At 38.3% G+C, this 20,669-nt stretch overlaps 1 protein-coding gene across 1 annotated transcript in view; it reads right to left on the bottom strand.

Moving 5' to 3' along the window:
- RSPO3 (R-spondin 3) overlaps window positions 1-20,669 on the bottom strand; it is a 78,055-nt gene extending 57,386 nt beyond the window's left edge. Inside the window, exon 1 of the mRNA XM_011993076.1 lies at window positions 20,280-20,669. Within this exon, the coding sequence (XP_011848466.1) occupies window positions 20,280-20,376 (97 nt within the window). The 5' untranslated portion in view covers window positions 20,377-20,669. The remainder of the gene's footprint in view (window positions 1-20,279) is intronic.

Genomic DNA, 20,669 nt, shown 5'->3' with positions numbered 1-20,669 from the left:
AGTGGGAATCATTATGTGCTGTGGTCTGGCTGAGATTCAGATTTTTTTTTTTTTTTTTTTTTTTTTTTTAAGGGAAGAAATAATTAGAAATCAACATAAACAGAAAATGTGATAGTTTAATGGTAATGAATCCGCATGAGTGAGTCCATAACTACTAACTTCACGTTCTTGAAAGAAACAAACTTCAGTTTGTGCTAAAAACAAACTCCACTTTGTTATATTATGAATAAACTTGGATATTCGTGCTACATAGCATGCTAAAGTAGCATATCTGATGGCTGAGGCCTTAGCATAAGCAAACAGCAAGTGAGAGACTTTTGGTATTTCAACAGGCACTAGAAGATGTACAAATAGTGAGTATACCATTTTTTAAAAATCCAGCTTTATGTATCACATATAAAATTCTGAGCAAAGGAAATAAGTGCATTTTTTCCCCTAGATTTACAAAATTGCTAACAGAATTGAAGAGGAATATACATGCACCTTTGTAAGTATGATGTATCTTTATACTTACATGCATAGCTCCCTGCATTGCGACCTCATTCAGAAATGGATCCCACACACTTCCTAGAAGAGCACAGGGACAGGGTGAAGAGGTACCGGCTCTGCACTCATCTAGAGTCTGATTTTGAACCCTAGTTCTCATGTTTTCTAGTTCAGTTACCAATATTTTTTTTCATCCAGTTATTCATTTAAAAAATTAAATTATTTGACATCCACACAGTGTTCTAGTAGGTAAGCATACAAAGATGAATATAACCAATTATCTGCGTCAATGAATTTCCAGTCTGATTATATATTTAGACAAAAGTTGTTTAATTTCTTTGAGCCTAGGCTTCCTCATCTGTAACACCGGAATGTCTGCTTGATATGTATTTGAGAGGATTAAGTGAGATGCTGTGTAAAGTGCCTAGCACTCTCATAGACAATCATCAAAATCATAGGTATAAGACACTTTAACTCAAGAGGCACTAAACCCATCCTATATTATCATCATCCATATTTGAAGCAGCTGGCAGTTTTATCCAATAATAACTCTTAGAAACCTCTAAGCAAGGAGGCTGAAAAGAGGGCACATTCTGAGGCTTCTAATACAGGAGCTGTGAGAAGCTTGGGGAACCTGGAACTCACTGACAGTCATAGAGAGTGGCTACTTTTTGAGGACCATAGACACAGACTTTAACAGGAGTCACAAACAACTCGGGCAAGAAGACCTCTGAGGCACTAGCTGCTTACTGAAGACAAACACCTACTTAAACAGACTGAAAAAGGTAAGATATGGCATAGAAATGATATCAATATGGTACTAAGAAACCGAAGGTCTATATGGTATAGAGAAACCAAAGGTCTAAAGATTCTAAAACTTTACTGTGTGTAAAAATGGCCTGGATTACTTGTTTACAATGAAGAGGTACAGACGCCACTCCCAAATATTTTGATTTGGAAGTGAATCCAGTGGATTTGGGTAAGTGCATTGATAAGAAGCATCCCAGGTGAATCTGATGAAGGTGATATAAATACCGCACTTTCAGTATTACATTATCATTATCTTCACAAATAATTGTTTATTCAATGATTACTGGAAGCAGTCTTCTAGGTACTGATCATACTGAGAGACAAAACATAGTCTCTGACTCAAGAAGCCTACAATACAATTAATAAAATAATACTTTTATATTCTAAAAACCATAAATGTATAGACTAGAAATTTATTGCAACAAATTAAAAGGCAGTAGCAATTACTGATAATTGAGATATTTAAAGACTACAGAGAGCAATTAGAAATGGTTATGGGACTTGAAGAAAAAGAAAAACTGAGACAAATGGAAAGAGGGAAAATGTTATGAACAAAATGCTTTATGTAGGAATACATACACAATATCTGAGAGGATGGCGAATTTACCTACGGAATTTAAAGGGCTCTTGAAGCTCTTCCTTCTGCCTTAAATTTGCAGATGAGAATATTAAGATCCATATAGTCAGCTTCCAGCTAATAGAATCATAAACTTTGGTAACTTTAGAGGTATCTAGTTCAAACTACTTCCCTGCAACAGTCCACTTGATTATGTCTAGTAAAACAAATATCATGATACTTTGGGAAAGCCCATACAAATTTCTTATAATGATATTTATTTATTTATTGAGACGGAGTCTCTCTGTGTCACCCAGGCTGGAGTGCAGTGACACCAACTCCGCTCACTGCAACTTCTGCCTCCTGGGTTCAAGCGATTCTCCTGCCTCAGCCTCCCAAGTAGCTGGGACTACAGGTTCACACCAACATGCCTGTCTAATTTTTATATTTTTAGGATAGACGGGGTTTCACCATTTGGCCAGTCTGGTCTTGAACTCCTGACCTCAAGTGATCCGCCCGCCTCATCCTCCCAAAATGCTGGATTACAGGCATGAGTCACCATGCCCAGCCTGTAACAACGTTTATTAATAAACATCCCATCACATCAAAACTCAACTATTTCTCTCAGAAAGTTCTACTACCATAGAGAACACCCAGCAAGTTTTCTGCTTTTTCCTGAAGACAGTTTGTGAAACAATGCTTGATGCTCTTGCTTCGTATCTCCTTCTCCCCACAACAAGCTCATTCATGGGTATTCAAATGGGACAGGACGTTAAAGATCTGCCAGTTCACTTTGTCATCTAGTAAGAATCTCATCTATAATAAAGATTTCCTCTAATCTACATGCATTTCTTGTCAAATCCAAAGGAATTATACTAATAATAGGAAATTCAGGGTAGATATAAGAGAACTGTGGTAGTGCGGGAAAAGTCATAGAACTGTGAAAAAACAAAACAACTATCCCCCTACAAGAAATTTGAGGCTAAGTTTTGCAACTTCCTAGCCTTATGATACCATATAAATCACTTACCACCTTTGAGCTTTAATTGTGAAATGAGTATGACAAAACCTGTTCTGCCCATTCCAAAAGGGTGTTGAGAAAAAAATCAAATAAGATGATGAGAAAGTGTCTATATGCTGTACAAAATCATATTAATATAAGTTATTGCTAATAATGGGCAAAATGATACTTTTCCAGTTCAGGGTCAGATTTGAACTTTCCTCCTTCCCAGGAATAGAATATGTTTGATGAGAAAACGGATAACTGTGTTTGATGAGAGTATGGTATGTGTAATTGGTTTGTTTTTAAAAATTTTGCCTTGTCATGAGTCATCTTAGTTTAGGGCAACAGGTTATTGTAACTTTTTAAAGTTTGGCATATCTTGGTGTAAGGAAATAAAGAGACTGTGAAGCAACTCTTCAGTCAATGAACAGATAATTCTCTCCAAAAAGGCCATTATTAAACACATAAGAAATCACATTGGCAGAGGATCCATAGAGCCTTTCTCTGGAATGTCAACCCTTGGAACCATCTGCTGTGTAGCATTTGGTATTACAGAATGGCCACAGGCGTTATTTCTACACTTGGCTCCACTGCAAAGTGACTTCAGTGAAGTCACTTACTTCTCTGGTCTCTCTTTATCTTCTTCAGTAACACGAGTGGTTTATGCTGCATATAGAATTCACAAAAATCTTCCTAGCTATTACAACTCTTGCACACTTAATTGACATGTTCATTTATTTATTTATTTATTTTGAGGTAGGGTCTCAGTTTGTTGCTTAGGCTTGAGTGCAGAGGCATGATTACTGCTTACTCCAGCCTTGAACTCCAGGGTTCAAGTGATACTCTCATTTCAGCCCCACAGTAGCTGAGACTACAGGTGTGAGCCACCATGCCTGGCTAATTTTGGTATTTTTTGTACAGATAGTGTTTAGTCATGTTGCCCAAGCTGGTCTTGAACTCCTGGGCTCAGGAGATTTGCCCTTCTTGGCCTCCCAAAATGCTGGGATTACCTGTGAGAGCCACCACATCTAGTCAACGTGTGCTTTTCTGTTGCAGCAAATGGCTGCATGAAGATGCTACAATCAGAAATCTAGGAGCCCTCCTCATCCTCATCTCCAATCACCTTTCTTACAGATTCTACCTTTCTGATTAATAGAGTTCACATCTTCCCATTTCCTACTACTACTACTGCTACCATTACCAATCAGAGGGATCTTTTAAGAACAATAGTGGTGATTTTTTTTTTTTAATGGAGTCTCACTCTGTCGCCAGGCTGGAGTGCAATGGCACGATCTTGGCTCACTGCAACCTCTGCCTGCCGGGTTCAAGCAATTCTCTTGCCTTAGCCTACTGAGTACCTGGGACTACAGGCATGCGCCACCATGCCTGGCTAATTTTTTGTATTTTTAGTAGAGATGGGGTTTCACCATGTTGTCTAAGATGGTCTTGATCTCTTGACCTCATAATCCACCTGCCTCGGCCTCCCAGAGTGCTGGGATTACAGGAGTGAGCCACCGTGCCCAGCCAAAAGTTGTGATCTTATTGGGCCTCTGATTTAAAAACAGTTTAAGAGCTTGACCTGGCACTTCCTAAGTAACCACTCTGTCAAGTAGTCTGGTTTATTTTCTCACACCCTTACGTTTTGTCTAATGAGGTATTATTAGTTCCATCTCAGTTGCAAAGGTAACTATTTCTCATTTAAACCTCCTCTGGCATTCTCTTTTACAGGCTTAATGCAAAGCAGAGTGTATTGGGGAAAGCTATTCATTAGGTCAGAAGATCTAGATGTACATTTTAGGTTTACCATCTCTGGCTATGTCATTTTGACCTGTTCCTTAGTTGTTTTCAGCCTCAATTTCTTTACTTATAAAATGAAATAATATCTCATGAAATTGTTGTGAAGGTTGCATAAGATAAACATGTGGAAGTAGCTGGTAGTGGCCTTTCTTTACTCAAAGACCTTTACAAGTCAGTGATCACATACAGAAAAGAATTGAATCAAATTATTTTCAAGACTGAATTTTGGTAACTGATATATTTAAAGCTATCAGCTGAGGTTAGGAAAGGTCATAACAAAGTTATATAAGAATCCAAATAACTTGTTGACATGTGTTTGCCAAACTGGTGCTTTAAGTAGATTGACTTGTATGTTTTATGTGGTGGTCATGGGGTTACCATAAAAGGTTTGAAAATGCTTCAGAGAGATGGACAAAAAATGCACTATTTTTAAACATACAATATGTTAGTGTTTGGTAAAAGTCATTCCAGTTAATGAACTAGTGTGAAAGTTCAGCTATAGAATTAGTCAATGTGCCGAAAACGGAAATTCACTCAGCCAAGCTATGCCACTCCATTACAAGGCTTACTTAAAAATGCTAACTACATTTAAAGTGGACAATAGCATACTTCCTATGATTGTCACAAACGGCATGCTAAGTAATGACTCCTATTCATTGCTCATAAATTTTAAGACAAGAAAATACCAGAAGGCCTAATAAATTCCCATGTTTTCAGTTAATCTTCCTTCCACCTTCCTGCTTCATCCCCATATGCTGTTTTGTTCAGCTTTGTCTCTATTTCCCAGAGAAAAATCTGGGTAGGCATTAGGTTTATTGTAAACTAATTAATTTCCAATGCTATTAAACAAATAAAAAAGGAGGTACTATATGGCTTAGAAATGATATCTAAAGTGCTCGAATTCATCTTTAGCCAAATATTGTTTTTTAATTCTGAATTAATATTTTCTTTCCTTAACCACTGTGAAATACTACAAGGGCAAGTTCCAGGTGTGTTTTGCTCATTTTCATAATTTTGGCACATAATAACTGTTTAATAAATAAATAAATGTATGATATTGTAGTTAGTGTTAAGTTCAATTTTGATTTTTCCGTATTTTTCCCCTAACAAGATTCCTTTTTTGGCTTGTTAGCTTTTTAAAAATATGGTCTAAAACTTCCATGAACATGCAAAAAGAACCTTAAACTTTTGAATTCTAGCCCTAACTCAGCATTCTAGACATTTGGATGGACAACTCTCTAAGGTTAGAGCATGCTACAAAAATGAAAAGGGAAAGCTCATTGATCTTACTGTTGGAGGGATGGCCTTTAAGATCAGTTTTCTGTTTTCAGATAAATGAAAGATTATGAATTCATTTATACAGTAGATGCAATCAAATCACAGACTAAATGATTTGTCTAAATTATATAGCAGTATATAAACTAAAATCAATGTCCCTGCCTCCTAAGGTGGGATTTTTCTCACTAGAGTCAAATCAAGAACATCTAGACTCTAAGAAGGTAATTAGAAAGGTAATTAGAAAGACAAGATTATCTTCCAATTAAATTTATAAAGTTTCTATTTCATATTCCATAGATCCATTTTGATTATTTTTCTTGCTCATTTATAGCAAATACAGTATTTAAATAGGATTCATTTGGAAACTTAGCAGTGAATGACCGCCATTATGTTTGAAGCAAAACAAAAAGGAGTAAAATTCCATTGCATATGTTTTAACATCATTTACATTGAACTTTCACTAAAATGGTTTTTCACAAAAAAATCTTAAAATTTAAAAAATCCTATGTCTGCAGTGAGGAAAAAAAATCTAGATATTAAGAAGAAATCTCATATTGTGACTTATCAACAAAGAAATGAAATTAAGATTAATGGGTTCTTAAATTTTAATGTAGGCCTTAAATCATCAAGGGAAGGAGGAAACATTAGTTAGTCTAAATGACATATGCCTTTCCTAGTCAAGTATCACAGGAATCATTAATGCTGTAGCATTAATTTGAAATTCAGTCAGTGAAGTTTCTGAGGTTTTAAATTGCTTAGCTGTGTAATCCCCTAGTATATAATAAACACTTGAAAATGCTGTGCAAACAGGAAAGCACAGAAAGGGAACACTGGTTTGCTTTCACCTCTTGAGGTCTAGGGTACTACCCTGTTTTAATAAATAATATTCAATATAAGGCTTAGAGCTCAGTAGTTATCCCTTTTAGTAGTTTTTGAATAATAATAATGTGGATATCAGAGTTTATATCAGATCAGATCTCAGATATGTTACTTCATTTTGGTGAGAATTTGGAGAACTAGCCAAGAATTGCATTTGAACTGGCATGATGATAAGATTTGTAAATGCCTCCACTTTTTTTTAAACCATTAAAGCTCCAGTAGTCAGTTTTTACTATTTTTCAATTTAAATGAACTCATTTCCCTTATATCCTGTGCACATTTAAAAAACTCATCTGTATAGTAATAACATAATATTTTGCAGTTCAATTACATACAGTTCATACTAACTCCTATCTTGATTCTTTTTCTTTTAGCATTTTCTCCATTATACAGTATCAGAATCTTTGCATCAGTTAGCATCAGACCTGCTGTTGCAAACACTACTGAGATCTATCATTTAGGAACAGTTACTTAAACTTTGTTTAATCTCTAATGGAAAGGATTTCTATAAATATTTACACCAGAACAGTTTGTCAGAATGAATCCTGCAAAATTGCTGGCATACTCCCAGGATCAGGGGGCTGGTGTTGGGGGAGAGGGGAGATTCCTGGTTATATAATTTTAAGCAACCCTAGAATTTCAGGGGTCTTCCTGCTAGAATATGAAGGGTTTGTATTAACAAAAAGGTATTTCAGTGCCCAGAGCAATTCAATTAAAGTATTTGAACAGCCACTTTAGTTTATTGCTCTTGTAAAAATGACTCTCCATTTGCTTCAGGTTTAAAGTAAAGGGATTATTTAGGTTTCAGAGACCCAGTAAATAAATTGTCTATGAGGAAAGAAATTTGTACAAGAAGTGTGAAGAAACACACCAAATTTATTCTGTGCAATGGTTCTTAAGGTGCTTAATACGTAGAAATGACTTGATCTTCCCATGAGTTGCTAAGAAGTCAGCATGAAAGAGTTAGTGGGGGGAAAACTGAAATCTGCCAAGATAAATGCAGCACTGTTTATAAATTAACTCGGCTGTCTGTCTGTGTCTTTAATTTTTCTTTGGAAGATTATAAAATTAAGACTGTTCAACTCATCTTAGTAGGGGTTTAGAATTTGGGGAGTGGATGAGGAAGTGAATTTGAGCTAGGAAGGGTGACGAAAATATCCTGCACTGGGAAATCTTGGCAATTTTCATTTGAATGTGTTCTTATCTGATGACCTACAGCACTTCAGCCCAACAGCTTGTGAATTAAGTAGTATGGGTAAAAACTATTACATAACGTTTTCTTGGATTGTAGGCTCTCCTTAGAGTATATACTAAGTTCAGAGGCAAACAGTTTAAAATGAATTCCTGGAATGTCAATGGGATGCCCACATGGATACTGAAGATGGTAGTGATAGCATGAAATGGTTTGGAGCTTCTCTTGCTGCCAACTCTCCCTTATTCTGTCAGAAACTAAACTTTGGGGTATGGTCACATAATGCCCACAAGTTTAAAAACACAGGCTGGGTATGATAGCAAATGTTGTTGATTGTACTAGGGCCAAGTATGCATCTACGTGATACTGCAAGCCTAATTGGCCTCCAAGGAAATCCCACTGATCTATGTTAAAAGCTTGCATCTACATCAAGCTCTGGACAGAACTGGAAGGTTGGCTGGATGTCTTAGAAATGTGCTATATGAAAGAGAGACTGGCCTTTAAAAATTACATTCAGTCTTTGTGGAGGGGGCTGAGAGTTACCATCTTGAGGATGGCATGAAATGAGAGTGTGTGAATTAAAGTCAGAGGGGCTAAGGTTATCATATTTGGACCTTGTTCCTTGTTAACAAACAAGTAATGAGGGTCCTTTTGGACTCCAAATGAAAAAAAAAATCATAAATTGAAAAAAAAACTAAATTCTATAAGAAACAAATATGTAGCTTCTCAGTATGTCCTCAGTTTCTGGCCAAGCAGCATTTGTCCGTACCATTTGTATTTTATGGCAGAAACTACATGACCAGTGGTACAAGTAAACACAGCAAAAAAATTTTGCTAAGTTTTTAAAAAATTAGAATTCTTCTATTCTTTGGTTATCTTATTGTCAATCTAAGACTAAAGAAAATCAAATACATTGTTCCACAATATTGGCCATAGTGACAATCAGGTAATTATAACTATTAGATGTGTGCAGTGCACAAGGACAGGGTTTCTTTGCCTACCAAATGATACCCGGAGATTTCTAGTTGCCAGAAAAAGCTGGCCAGAAAAAGAGTTTGACTTCCTGTCTGTAGATTTAACATAAGCAATATCACTCATCCATATATTTAAACAGAGAACTGGTAGTCTAACCTCAAAAGAATATTGAAATATACTGAAGTCATTCTGAACCATAAAGGAATTTGAAATTTACCACTGTAAGGACAGTGTCTTTGTTCAGTTAAAGAGCCATCACATGAAGTGATGGAGTATGTTTTCTGGGTATCCAAGCCAATGGTTTCAAAGGCAAACTTTTACTTTGGCTATTGAGCAAGAATACTTTTGTGCTACTTGAGTATTTTCCTAGGGAAAGGTTTAACAATCTTTTAATTTCTCAAATATTGAAAGCTTGGAATTATAGCACCACTTACTTGTTGATCATTTCTACTTAGATGCTTACATCAGCATGTTTCTAAAGTGAATTGTTTTCAGTACAAGAAATCATAAGTTTGTTCTAGCTCCAGATATTTTAGAATTGCTTGCCTGATATAATGTATTACCATTTTCTTGTTGCCAAACGTTACTTCAATAATATGATATTTAAGTTGACCTAAGGATGTTTACAAGAATTCCTTCCCTTCCATTTCCATGCTAGTCAGACACCTTCTTTTATGAACTTAGATTAAATTCTTTTGAGTTCTTTATCTACTCAGGAAGGGAGGAGGAGAACTTGCAGTGATGAATCAGGAGTTCTCTTTGTGGGCATGTACATTCACACAGGCAAACATAAACACAGGTTTATGAGGATAGTGACATAAACTGCACATACTGATGACGTATTTCCATCTCTTGCATGCTTAGGGTAAATAACCTATTGAGAAAAAAATTAGTGAAAAAGCATTGTTTTCTGGTATATTTCCTACTCTCTGGAACTCATGATTGCTCTCCATCCTTAGGGACAAGTAACTAGGTCTGACGTTGGAGCAATGGCTAAAGCTTGCTGTGATGACCTTCCTCCCAAGGAGCCTGGCTTTCTTCAGTCTAATTACTTTTGGCAATTGCGGTTATTGGGATTTGGCCTAGTGACTCATTGGAACCCATATTATCCCAAAGAGCCACCTTAACTAGCAGGATTAAGTCTGTCAGGAAGCCCAGACTTCCACCCCACTTTTACATGGAGCTTTCCCCAGTTTATGGCAAGATTTGAAAATCCTTCACGGACTAAAAAAGACTCATAAACAAGATTTAATGGAGATAACTACCCAAAGAAGAGCACATTAGGAGTGAAGTAGAAATGATAAGTTCGTGAATAAATGACCTACTGCAAAACGGAACGATTAAGGTAGAGTTAAAACTATGCTATTTATAGTCGTTTTACTGATCACCAGTAGTCAATCTAAAGTGAGTCAGGAACTGTAGAAACTATAAAAGAAAAGGACGTTTATTTATCGTTAGGCATTTCCTAACCATTAAATTTTCCCTAAAAACAAGGAGGACTCTAGGGCACATTAGCAGTCATCTGGCAAGACATAAAAACAGTTGTTTATTATTAAGTAGCTTTGAAAAAAAAGTTGAGTATGGCTGATAACCATTTTCTACAACTGTCCTATTTATATCCCCTCCACACAGTATAGCTTAGCAGCAAGCACACTCCCCCATGGTTTGTACCTCTCCTAGTAGCTGTGTTTTTATTTTATGAAGCCAGCATCTGTTACATTCACTAGTGTGTCCTACTGTGTGCATTTTGCTGTGTTCTTTTGACTGAGATAATTCTCTATCAGACAGTCTTGTCTGTACCAATCAGGGCTACAAGTTTAATAACACTCTTGATCAACAATACAGATCAATAGAGTATTGATCAATAATATCAGAACACTTTATATTTTACACTACTATTTGTTCAAATGACATCTATCTCATTTGTAATCACACTCCACATATGCCTATTTTGTCCATCTAGCCTTCCTGAAACTGGCATGGTTTTCAATGGTTGCTTAGCTGCAATAGTGATTCCTGAATTAAGGCTCTTACAATATTCCTCCGTCTTGGCTGCACATTAGAATCACCAGAACTACTTTAATAAATACAGATATTCAGGTCCGATCCCCAAAGATTGTTTCATTTGTTCGAGGGTGGAGTCTGGGCATTAGTATCTTTTTAAAGATCCCCAGGAGATTCTAATGTGAACTCAGGGCTGAAAATCATTGTACAAAGACCCATAAAGCAAGAATTCAGAGTGGAGGTTACTGTTAATGCTCATGGTAAAAGTAATATAAATAACAGACTTTATGAAGTGCCATAAAGATAACTTTTTCTGGATAACAATAACCAGCCAGTAAAATATCTTTTGTGGTTGTAAATTACATAGAAGGATTCTGATTTTTAACTGCAAAATTATAGACTTTTCCCACATCCTCATGCCTACATTAATCTTTTCTTGGTTATGCACACCATAGATGGAAATAATAATCATAGAGTCTTTCATATAAACTGCAATCCCATTGTTTTTAATGAAAAAAAAATCAGCAAATTTTTATGTTTAAAAGCCATCAATAAGACAGGTTTAAAGAAAGAGGACAAAGGGTAAAGGAAAGAAAGCGAGGTAGAGGAGGGTACTTTAATATCAGAAGCAACCTTTATAGTAAATGTTTGAAAAAAGACTTATGGTTTGTTAAATGATGATAAAGAGAGAAAGAGGAAAGAAGAGAGTAAGAGAAAGAAAAAGTGAGGTGGAATTTGGAAAATGCACCATGAATGCCTCAAGTGCCAACCCTAATAGTTAAGGTGGAGTGAAGAATCAAAGAAGGACCTTGGCTTTGGAGTCAAGCCTAGATTGGGATCTGAGGGCCACCTCACTTCCTTGAGTGATCAACAAAAGTGGGACTATTGGCACATTCCTTACAGGTGGATATGAAGATCAAATGAGATAATTTTTGCAAAAGCATCAAGCAAAGGGTCTGGCACTTACTGGTGATTACAACATGGGAGCTATTGTGTAATAACTATTATCATAATATTCACTTTAGTAAGTATACATGCATATTAAGATAAGATGTATATAAATATAGCAGTGGCTCTGAGAGCTAAAAAGCTGTTGTTTGCCATGTAACATTTACGCATATTTTGGCATATTATTTATTCTTGGCAAAATGTGATTGATATTTCCCTGGTGTATATGACAGTCTTTGTTGAGATGACAGTGTTCTTACCTTTGATTTCTCTTTGTAGAACAAGGGAACAACACAATGAGAAAGGACTGCCCTTTTTCTTACCAACTTATTGAGCATATGTTAAGAAAACAGTGTTCTAAAATAAGCAGCTCACAAATTCTGTTATTTTATATTGTGTGGTAGTGGTTTGTATTATGTGGTTATAAAATGGGGGCTGCTTTACCACTTACTCTCAGGAATGTGCTTTGTATTGGGGTATAATTATAAATATGCTTACCAGCTAGTTTTCTAAGGACAATTTTTGGGAGTGAATATAGCACATTGCATTACTGTGTGTTCATTTTAGAAAGGTGTTTTAAGGTAACTAGATCTAATCCTATGTCCATGCCAAGTGCTCAGAGGAGGACTAGTAGAATAAACTGCTTCTGATACAGAAGCCCTAAAAATAGGAAGAAAAGGGGGGAGAGCTTAGGGGGCTGACTGTTACTGAGGCTAGACAATCACTCAGTGGGAATGTTGTAGAAGTGATCCCACACTGTGTAGATGGACTGGATTCTTTCAAGTTTTATCCCTTCCAGAGATTCTCTTATATTAAGAGAGCACACTTTGTAGAGAAATCTACTTAAAAGTAGAACGCTACTGTGATGAACAGATACTGGACCCAAATTCAATGGTTCAAAATTTTACTTTTATACCTTATGTAAACTTGCCTTTCATTATCATAGTTTTCCAGGTCTCCTTGTGATATGTGGCAAAGTTCCACAGGTAAGAAGACTTCTAAGTACAATTTTCAGCTGCAAGATTTGGCAACAAAAACTACAGCCCATGATACCAGTGACCATCCTCTTATGTAACACAGAGAATATTATTAAAAAAACATTAAAAACCAGAGTTGAAAATGATATATTAAACTACTTAAAATAAACAAGGTACCTTAATGTAATTAATCTTATTTTGACATTACCAAGAAGAGTGAGTCTCAATGTCAGCACAGCACACATTTTTTACACCCCCATATCAGTAGGAGATCACACACTTTTGATAATAATAAACATCATTTTTATGTGAGAGACTCTAAAGTACTTGTGTTCAGCCCTAATACTCTAATCCCAGGTGTTTTGAGTTTTGAGTTCCTAAACGTCCTACTGGCTCCTCAGAAAAGAAACAGATTTCCAACAAGACCTGCTTCTCCTATTTTTCTTTTTGTTGATCGTCATCATTTTTCCATTCACCCAGACCTGAGTCCTTACACTCCGAAGTTTATTGCCAAATATGAGTCTACATCTCTTTCCCTTTCATATCCAATTAATTGCCAAGAACTACTGATTTGGTTAAAAGAAATTATCTGCTATATATACTCTCCTGTGCAATCATTCACTGTTGTAGCATAGGGCCTTATTTTCTTAAACCTGGACTATTGTAATCATCTCTTCCTCATCATTACAGGCCACCTCTGAAAGCCTGCCGTGCTAGGGAAGCTCTGAAGTGACCCTTGAGTCAGTATTCCGAACCAGCTCCCTAACCCTGAGCCTAAGGACAAGATGGACCTGCTATAGACTGAGTATGATGATTGTTGCTGTAACTATGGTTTTCAGACAACAAAAAATGTGAATGATGAGGTATATCATAATTAATTCATTATCCACATTGATCACTTACTTATTAACCTTTATGTGATGAATTTACTTATACTAAATGAATGTTTATTTTTGTTTGTACTCAATCTTTATCTGTTAAATTTAGTTGATTAAGATAAGCTATTATTTAACTCCCTAGTTGTGACTTATATTCTCTTACCAAAAGATTAAATGTTGCAAAGACCATAGGGATCACTAGATCTAAGTTTTTGATCCACCTCCTCATTATGCAGATGAAAAGCTTCAGCTTGGTACAGTAAAAGGACTTTCTTGGGTTATTCAGGCATCAGCAGTAATGCTGGATCTGGAACCCAGGTCTTCAACTTCTCAGTCTACCTTTTCTCAACATACACTAAGGAGCCTTCCTTCTCAGATTCTACCACAAACTTATGATACTTGCAATTAATTAAATTCTAAAGGTCAGATGAAACATTAATAAGGCAGTGTTTTGAAGAGTAGATTAGATGTTTGCATAAAACATAAGGACAGTTAAAAGCCATTAAATATTTATTTAATTGGACAATCATATTCTTTAGTACCAATGAATTTTCTCTAAAAAAATTCAAGAAAAATTTTAGCTACAGCAGATAGCACCTAGGTCCCTTGCTGAGATGACAAATGAAGCAGAAATGCTTTTGTCGGAGGCACCTGCAACCTTGTTTTTTAAAAATAAGATTTAAAAATTATTCCAAGAGTTCAAATGTGAAAAGAATTCAGGTATTTTGCTTAAAAGATCTATGTTATTGAAACTTTAGAGCAGAAAATGGGATTCTTAGCAATCGATGACATTTAGATATTTAGCATTCCCAGCACCCCCACAGTCTTTGAGAATGGAACACCCCCATTCTTTTCAGTATTGCTGGATGACTACTTTAATCAGAATGTCAGTAATATTCCTAAATGGAAAGATCTGATGGGCAGAATTGGAGAAAGAGAAAAGATGGCTAACACCTTTACATATGTATATGGTATACTTCATGTGTTTAGTTATAGTTGCAAAGCATTTTAAATTTACTAGGTTGTCAAACAGATATCAAATTTTAAGATAATTCAACCATGTGAAACCCTGAGAAAAATCTCTAATTAAGAAAGCAATCTACATTTTCCCTTAAAATCAAAGGCGAAGCAAAAAAAAAAACAAAAACAAAAAACCTATGCAATTTATGATGCAACATTTTTTCAAATTATTATTCTAAAAAAAAAAAATGCCAGCACAGAATGCACTGTTAGAAGAAATAGTCCTAACCAAGTTAAACACATAATTTCAACACACTGTCTTGCACGATCCTTACCGTGCTCTTAAAACTGAATAATGTTTTCCTAATGGTTACCAAAGTTTTTTCTTACATTTCATGAAACACAATATCCACTCTGATGGCATTTCAAGAATTCACTACTTGGAAAAGAATTTTTTGGGGTGGGGATGGGATATGTGAAAGAATAGTGAAGAAGTAGGAAGAGAGAGATCAAGACATGTCTAAAATGAAACATTTGGATGGAGACAAAGGGGAAAAGACAATTTGGTAAATCAGTATATCGAGAACAGTTTTATTTTTTGATAGCTCATTCTTATAGTTGCGGAGGTGTTTTTTGGTCTTAACTCTACATAGGGCTCTGACAACTCTACATAGTACTCTGCCAACATTGCATAGGATTCAAAAGAATTATCACAACTAAAACAAGATTAACCATTTAACTAGAAAATATTTTAGACATTTAGTAGCAATCTGGAGATCTCTGTCCAGATTCAAATCAGCTAAAATAATCCAATGTCTAATAAATTCATTTTGCAGCAAGGGTTCCCCCAAATAACTTGAAAATAAAATTTTACTACATGTTGTAATTTCCATTCATTGCTTTCTGGGGACCTAATTTGTACAATATTAAATGCCAGGGAATTATTTAATGGAGAAATGACTTAGTAAAGCTTATCTACTTACAAGTTCAAATACTCTTCATATTTCATGTTTAAAGGAATATTGAAATAACATTAAATCAGTTTCATACTCATTCTTATATTCTCATTACTTGAATAACTTGGGGCTAAAAAGACAATGTTTTAAAATAATCATTTCTAACATTCTTGTTAAAATACTTCTATTCAAGTAATAAACGGAGAATTAAAATAGCATCACCATAGGATATTTTGAGAAACAGCCCTCACAATGTAATGATGATTAAATTTGAATTCACAAAGACATTTTTCCTTGCATTTAGATGTTGCCACTACTGCACATGAGTTTGCGTTTGTCTTGATTTATACAGCTATTACATGATGTATCAAAGAATACACTTCAGCAAATTCTACTCATATCTCTATCTTTAAAACATTGTTACTCTAAAAAATAAGGTAGACTGATGACAAATGTAGACAAGTGTGAAAAATACATTGTTGTCAATATCCAAACCAAACTTTCATTTGAAATTAATATTACAAAATGTTTAGTAGAATTAAAGGTTTTTTCTGTTTTATCAGTTAACTTGTTATTTTCCAGGATTCACAACATAATCACAAAGAGTGTGTCATAATTTCAAAGACTGGCTTAACATCTGAAACAATGTCATGGGCAATGACCAGTACATTCCAATAGTCTGTTTTTATTTTATTACCATGAAAATTATTTCCTTTGTTTTCTTTCTTTCTTTCTTTCTTTCTTTCTTTCTTTCTTTCTTTCTTTCTTTCTTTCTTTCTTTCTTTCTTTCTTTCTTTCTTCAGACTTCTTTATGAAAGACTTGTGAAGTTTTACAGATTGTGCAATGAATGCTTTTAAATTATTATGCATATAATGGCTTTTCAAAACTTGCATTTATCCAGAGTCAGAACAATTAAAACCCAGCTACTAGATGGCATCAAATAAAAAGGATGCTAAATGCCATCTAATGTTTCTAACAATAACCTTCTGGCATAATATAATCCTACAGCATCTTCTAGATGATCAAATAATATATACTATTTAGGAAACTTTACTATTAGGTATTTAATTATTTGACATTGATCATCATTGTATAATAAATAATAATATCAGTTCAAAAATTTCCACTCAAGGAGAGCAGTTTATTTTCTAAACCTATTGAATAAATCATGGCCTTGAGACCATCTAATTTATTTCTTAATAAACCTAACATCTTCTCTGTGGCCAGAATATAGAATACATGTGTACATAACTGTGAGATTCATGGCAGGAGACAAGTTCCACTTGCTAGATATATGACATTATGTAGGTTACTGAGCTTCTAGTTCTCAGGCGTTTTCTTTGTAAGAAGGGAAGATTAATCGTACCTGCCTCTACACTTCAGTGCCTTTTTCAGGGCCCAAATAACTAATCCAAGGGAAAATGTGAGGCCTCACTAAGATATTGCGGTTATCATTGTGGCAAAAACAAGTGCTTCTTAATGTTATTAGCACACAATCTGGAATTCGAAGGTTGAGTCCTTTTTAAGATCTATATACCAATTCAAATAGACAAAAATTTATTGTGTATTTATTCACCCATAACTAAATAGACATTTTAAAGTACAAGAGTCTTGTTTAAAACATTGTTTCTTTTATGAGAAGAAACAATAGTTTGTAATAACTAGGATCAGCATTTATATCAAAGTAGAGACAAATGGGATTACAGTTGTTTTAGGGAAACAGGAGAATATTGATACGGCTTTATTTGCTATTTCCGAGGATAATGCATGGTTCTTTGGACATGACAATATTCAACACTTCAAATGAATGTTCTTGTTTACAAAAAACTTTCCTACTAAAACAATCAAGAGAGACCACTAAATTTTTTTAAAAACAGTTTTTAACACCTTAATTTTCTATCTGTCATATCTTTACTGAGGATTTTAAGCTTAGGAAATTGAAACTATTTAACTACAGGCCAAAAGATTCCTTAAATATTCACTTAATTGTCTCTTGAAGAAACAGTTAGGATAGCCAGCCTCTTTTGAAAACACGTTTGACCACATGTTTTCGTTTTAAAAATATTTCCTAGTCCTTACCTGAGAAACAGGAACTGTGAATTGAGTCTTTTTATTCGTTTATTTTTTCCCCAGAGATTTCAAAACAAACGATATATCTGAGTTTGTGCATATGCAGTTTGACCTTGAGTTTCTGGGCATTTAAAGAGGACGTCTCTACCCTCCACTCCTTCCTCATTTAAGTTATACTGCACCTGCCGAGAGTCTAGTCTGTCTCCTCCAAGGACGCAAGGGGTCGCCCCTCTACCAGGATTGCACCAGCAAACCAAGCCGCAAACGCAGACTCAAGTGCGAAGGAGCAAGAGCATCGCTGCGGGAGCTGTCTTCCAGTCCCACTCCCAAAGAATAACCGGAATTGCAACCCAGTTCCACCCATTCCCTCTTTCATTCCCGCAACACAAACAGAGTTCGCCTTTGACTTGACCTTGAGATGATTAAGGCAGGTCGAAAAGCTGTTTGCCTTTGACTCCTCTCGGCCCAACTTAGAGGTGCATTATCCCACAGCTCCCTGAGACAGCGCCCCGGGAAAGCTTCCTGCGCCGTGGTCCTCGCTGGGGGAGGTGGGCACCAATGGACTACAAGCTTTCTTTCCTGTTTCTTCCTTCGGAATCAGGGGCCCCAAAACTGCAAAGCGAGACGCCTCTGACACTCAGTACCCTGTTTCTCCTTGGCAAGTGTGTGGCTCCTAGCCCGGGGGTCCTCGGTGGGGCTAAAGGAGGGAGCGTGCTCTGGGACGCCCAATGGGCACGGGCTGGAAGAGCGGATGGAAAGCAGAGTGGGCTGCGTTTCAGCTCGGGCTCTCTATGCCCACTGACCCCGAGACTCAATTCCCCAGGTCAGACCCTGGGAGGAGAGGAGGCGGGGACCGCCAGGAGCGTGGACACCGCTGAGCCCCAGGCAGCCCCTTCCGCGTCCGGGCCGGAATGAAAGAGTGGGTGGGGAGTTACCAGAGTACACACCATTTGGAGGCCAAGAATAATAAATTGGATGCCCTGACATATTTAGTTTGGGTTCTCCTGCCCCCTGCTAGGCGATCCTAAAGGCGGTGAGGCCCGGCCAGGGCCCCTGTCGCTCTGGCCCTGCCACCTTTTTTAAAGGCAATTTTCAGGTGAATCAAACCTTGTCTGGCTGAAGCCAGCAATACAAAGGGAGCTTTCAGGGGACCCTCATGCCCAGGGGCAGGGCAGGGACAAACAGCGGCCGAGAACCGATTACCAAATTTCCATCTCACACAAGCCCGTGTTGTGTCCTCCGCGCTGCCCCGACGCCTGCCCAGAAAGACTTCCCGGGCGGGACGCTGGGAGAGGGATCCCCTTGGGGAACCAGGTAGGGCCGCTGGGAATGGGCTGCACGCTGCGGAGGTGCGAGGGGCCAGAGCAGCAGCATCGCTTCCTGCCCCTCGCGAGCTCCAGGAGAGGTTTCCTCCTCCCTCTCCCCACCAGCGCCCCCAGCCATAGAGCCCGGGTCACCCCTGCTTTGCGATCTGCGAAAGGACTCCCCAAGGAAACACAGACACTAGAGCAGCGAGGGCGCCAGGATGCCCTGGAGCGAGGAGAGGTGACATCTTCGCATCTGTCCCTTCATCTCGGGAAGATTCCACCTTTCAGACAGACCAACCCGAGCTGAGGCTGCCCTGGTGGTGTCCGCTTAATTCCAGCTACGGCACTGTCTTAAGAAGCCACCACAATCCAACCTTCCAAATAACAGCATTAAGGGCAGCGAGGAGGCGAATCTTTAGGGGGACCCCACTCTCTGTACATGTGTGTCTCAGGGGACACACTTGAAAGGGCCAGAGATGGTACAGATGCTCACATGTGACAGTCAACTCTGCACCTCCGGCTCCCCACAGCTGGGTTTCTGCTGTCTTCAACCCTCGGGCGTGGGACGTCCGGCAGCTCTGCAAACGCGCAGACACGCGAACCCCAGCGCCTCGCGCGCCCTTTGGCTCCGCTGGTGCGTGTCGGGGATGCGGCCGCTCAGGGGCTCGCTCCCTGGCTTCCTGGCCGGGTAGCGGGCGCTCGGCTACCGGAGTCTAGCCTAAGGGCCCAGCCGAGGTCTCCCTGCACCAGGCGGTTGCGCGAGGTGAGCGAGTGCCGCGGCCGCGCCTCCCTCGGCATTTACTTAGGGGTCAGGGGCATCCTGCGCTGGGCGTCCCAATTGCCTAGGGCTGGGTGCCCTTGGCCGATCCTCAAAAGGAAAGCACAAATCCCGGGTGCGAGTCTAACCCAGGACCGAACTTTCCCGCGAACCTGAAGTTACTAGGGGGCGGGAGCCACCTTAGCGCCGCGTCCGCCGGCCCCTCGCACCGGCTAGGATGCTGCGGGAGGCAGTGGCGCGGAGAGGCAGGGGTGAAAGACGCCGTCCATACCCCCAGAGCCCAAACCCGCATCTCCTCTGGGAGGCGTAGGGCGCAGGGCGGGAGGACCGCTGCCGTTGGGAGCCGGCTCCGGACAGGCAAAGTGACCCGACAGGTGAACGCGGCGGGAGGGAGCAAACGCGTAAAAAAAAACCCTGCACTTACTTCTTCGCTGGCGCCTTCCCCGGGAGGCGTTTTGGCTGCCGATGTATTCCATAAAGTTCAAAATGATAAAAAACCAAGAAATCAGTCGCAAGTGCATAGTAACCCAGTAATGCTTCCCTTCCTTTTCTCCTTTTTCTTTTGATTGTTAATTATATTTAATGTTTTTAAAATATATGTAGGTGTTAGGCGTATATAGAGAGTGCCCGAGCAGCGGGACTTCTCCTCTCACATCCGATAGGCGTGCTGTGATGGCAAGCGAAGCGGGGCGGGTGGACAGGGAAACCAACTATTGTACTTTCAAATTATCCAAGCACTGAACTGCGGGGCTTCGCTGGGGTGGCTGGCATCGCCGCGAACCGGGGTTCCAGGAGCCGCCGAGGCGGCCGCAGG

This window comes from Mandrillus leucophaeus, unplaced genomic scaffold (genome assembly GCF_000951045.1).
Source record: "Mandrillus leucophaeus isolate KB7577 unplaced genomic scaffold, Mleu.le_1.0 Scaffold424, whole genome shotgun sequence".
In the NCBI taxonomy this organism is placed as follows: Eukaryota; Metazoa; Chordata; class Mammalia; order Primates; family Cercopithecidae; genus Mandrillus; species Mandrillus leucophaeus.
Note: the sequence above shows the minus strand (reverse complement) of the source record. Positions and strands in the feature narration are given on the sequence as shown.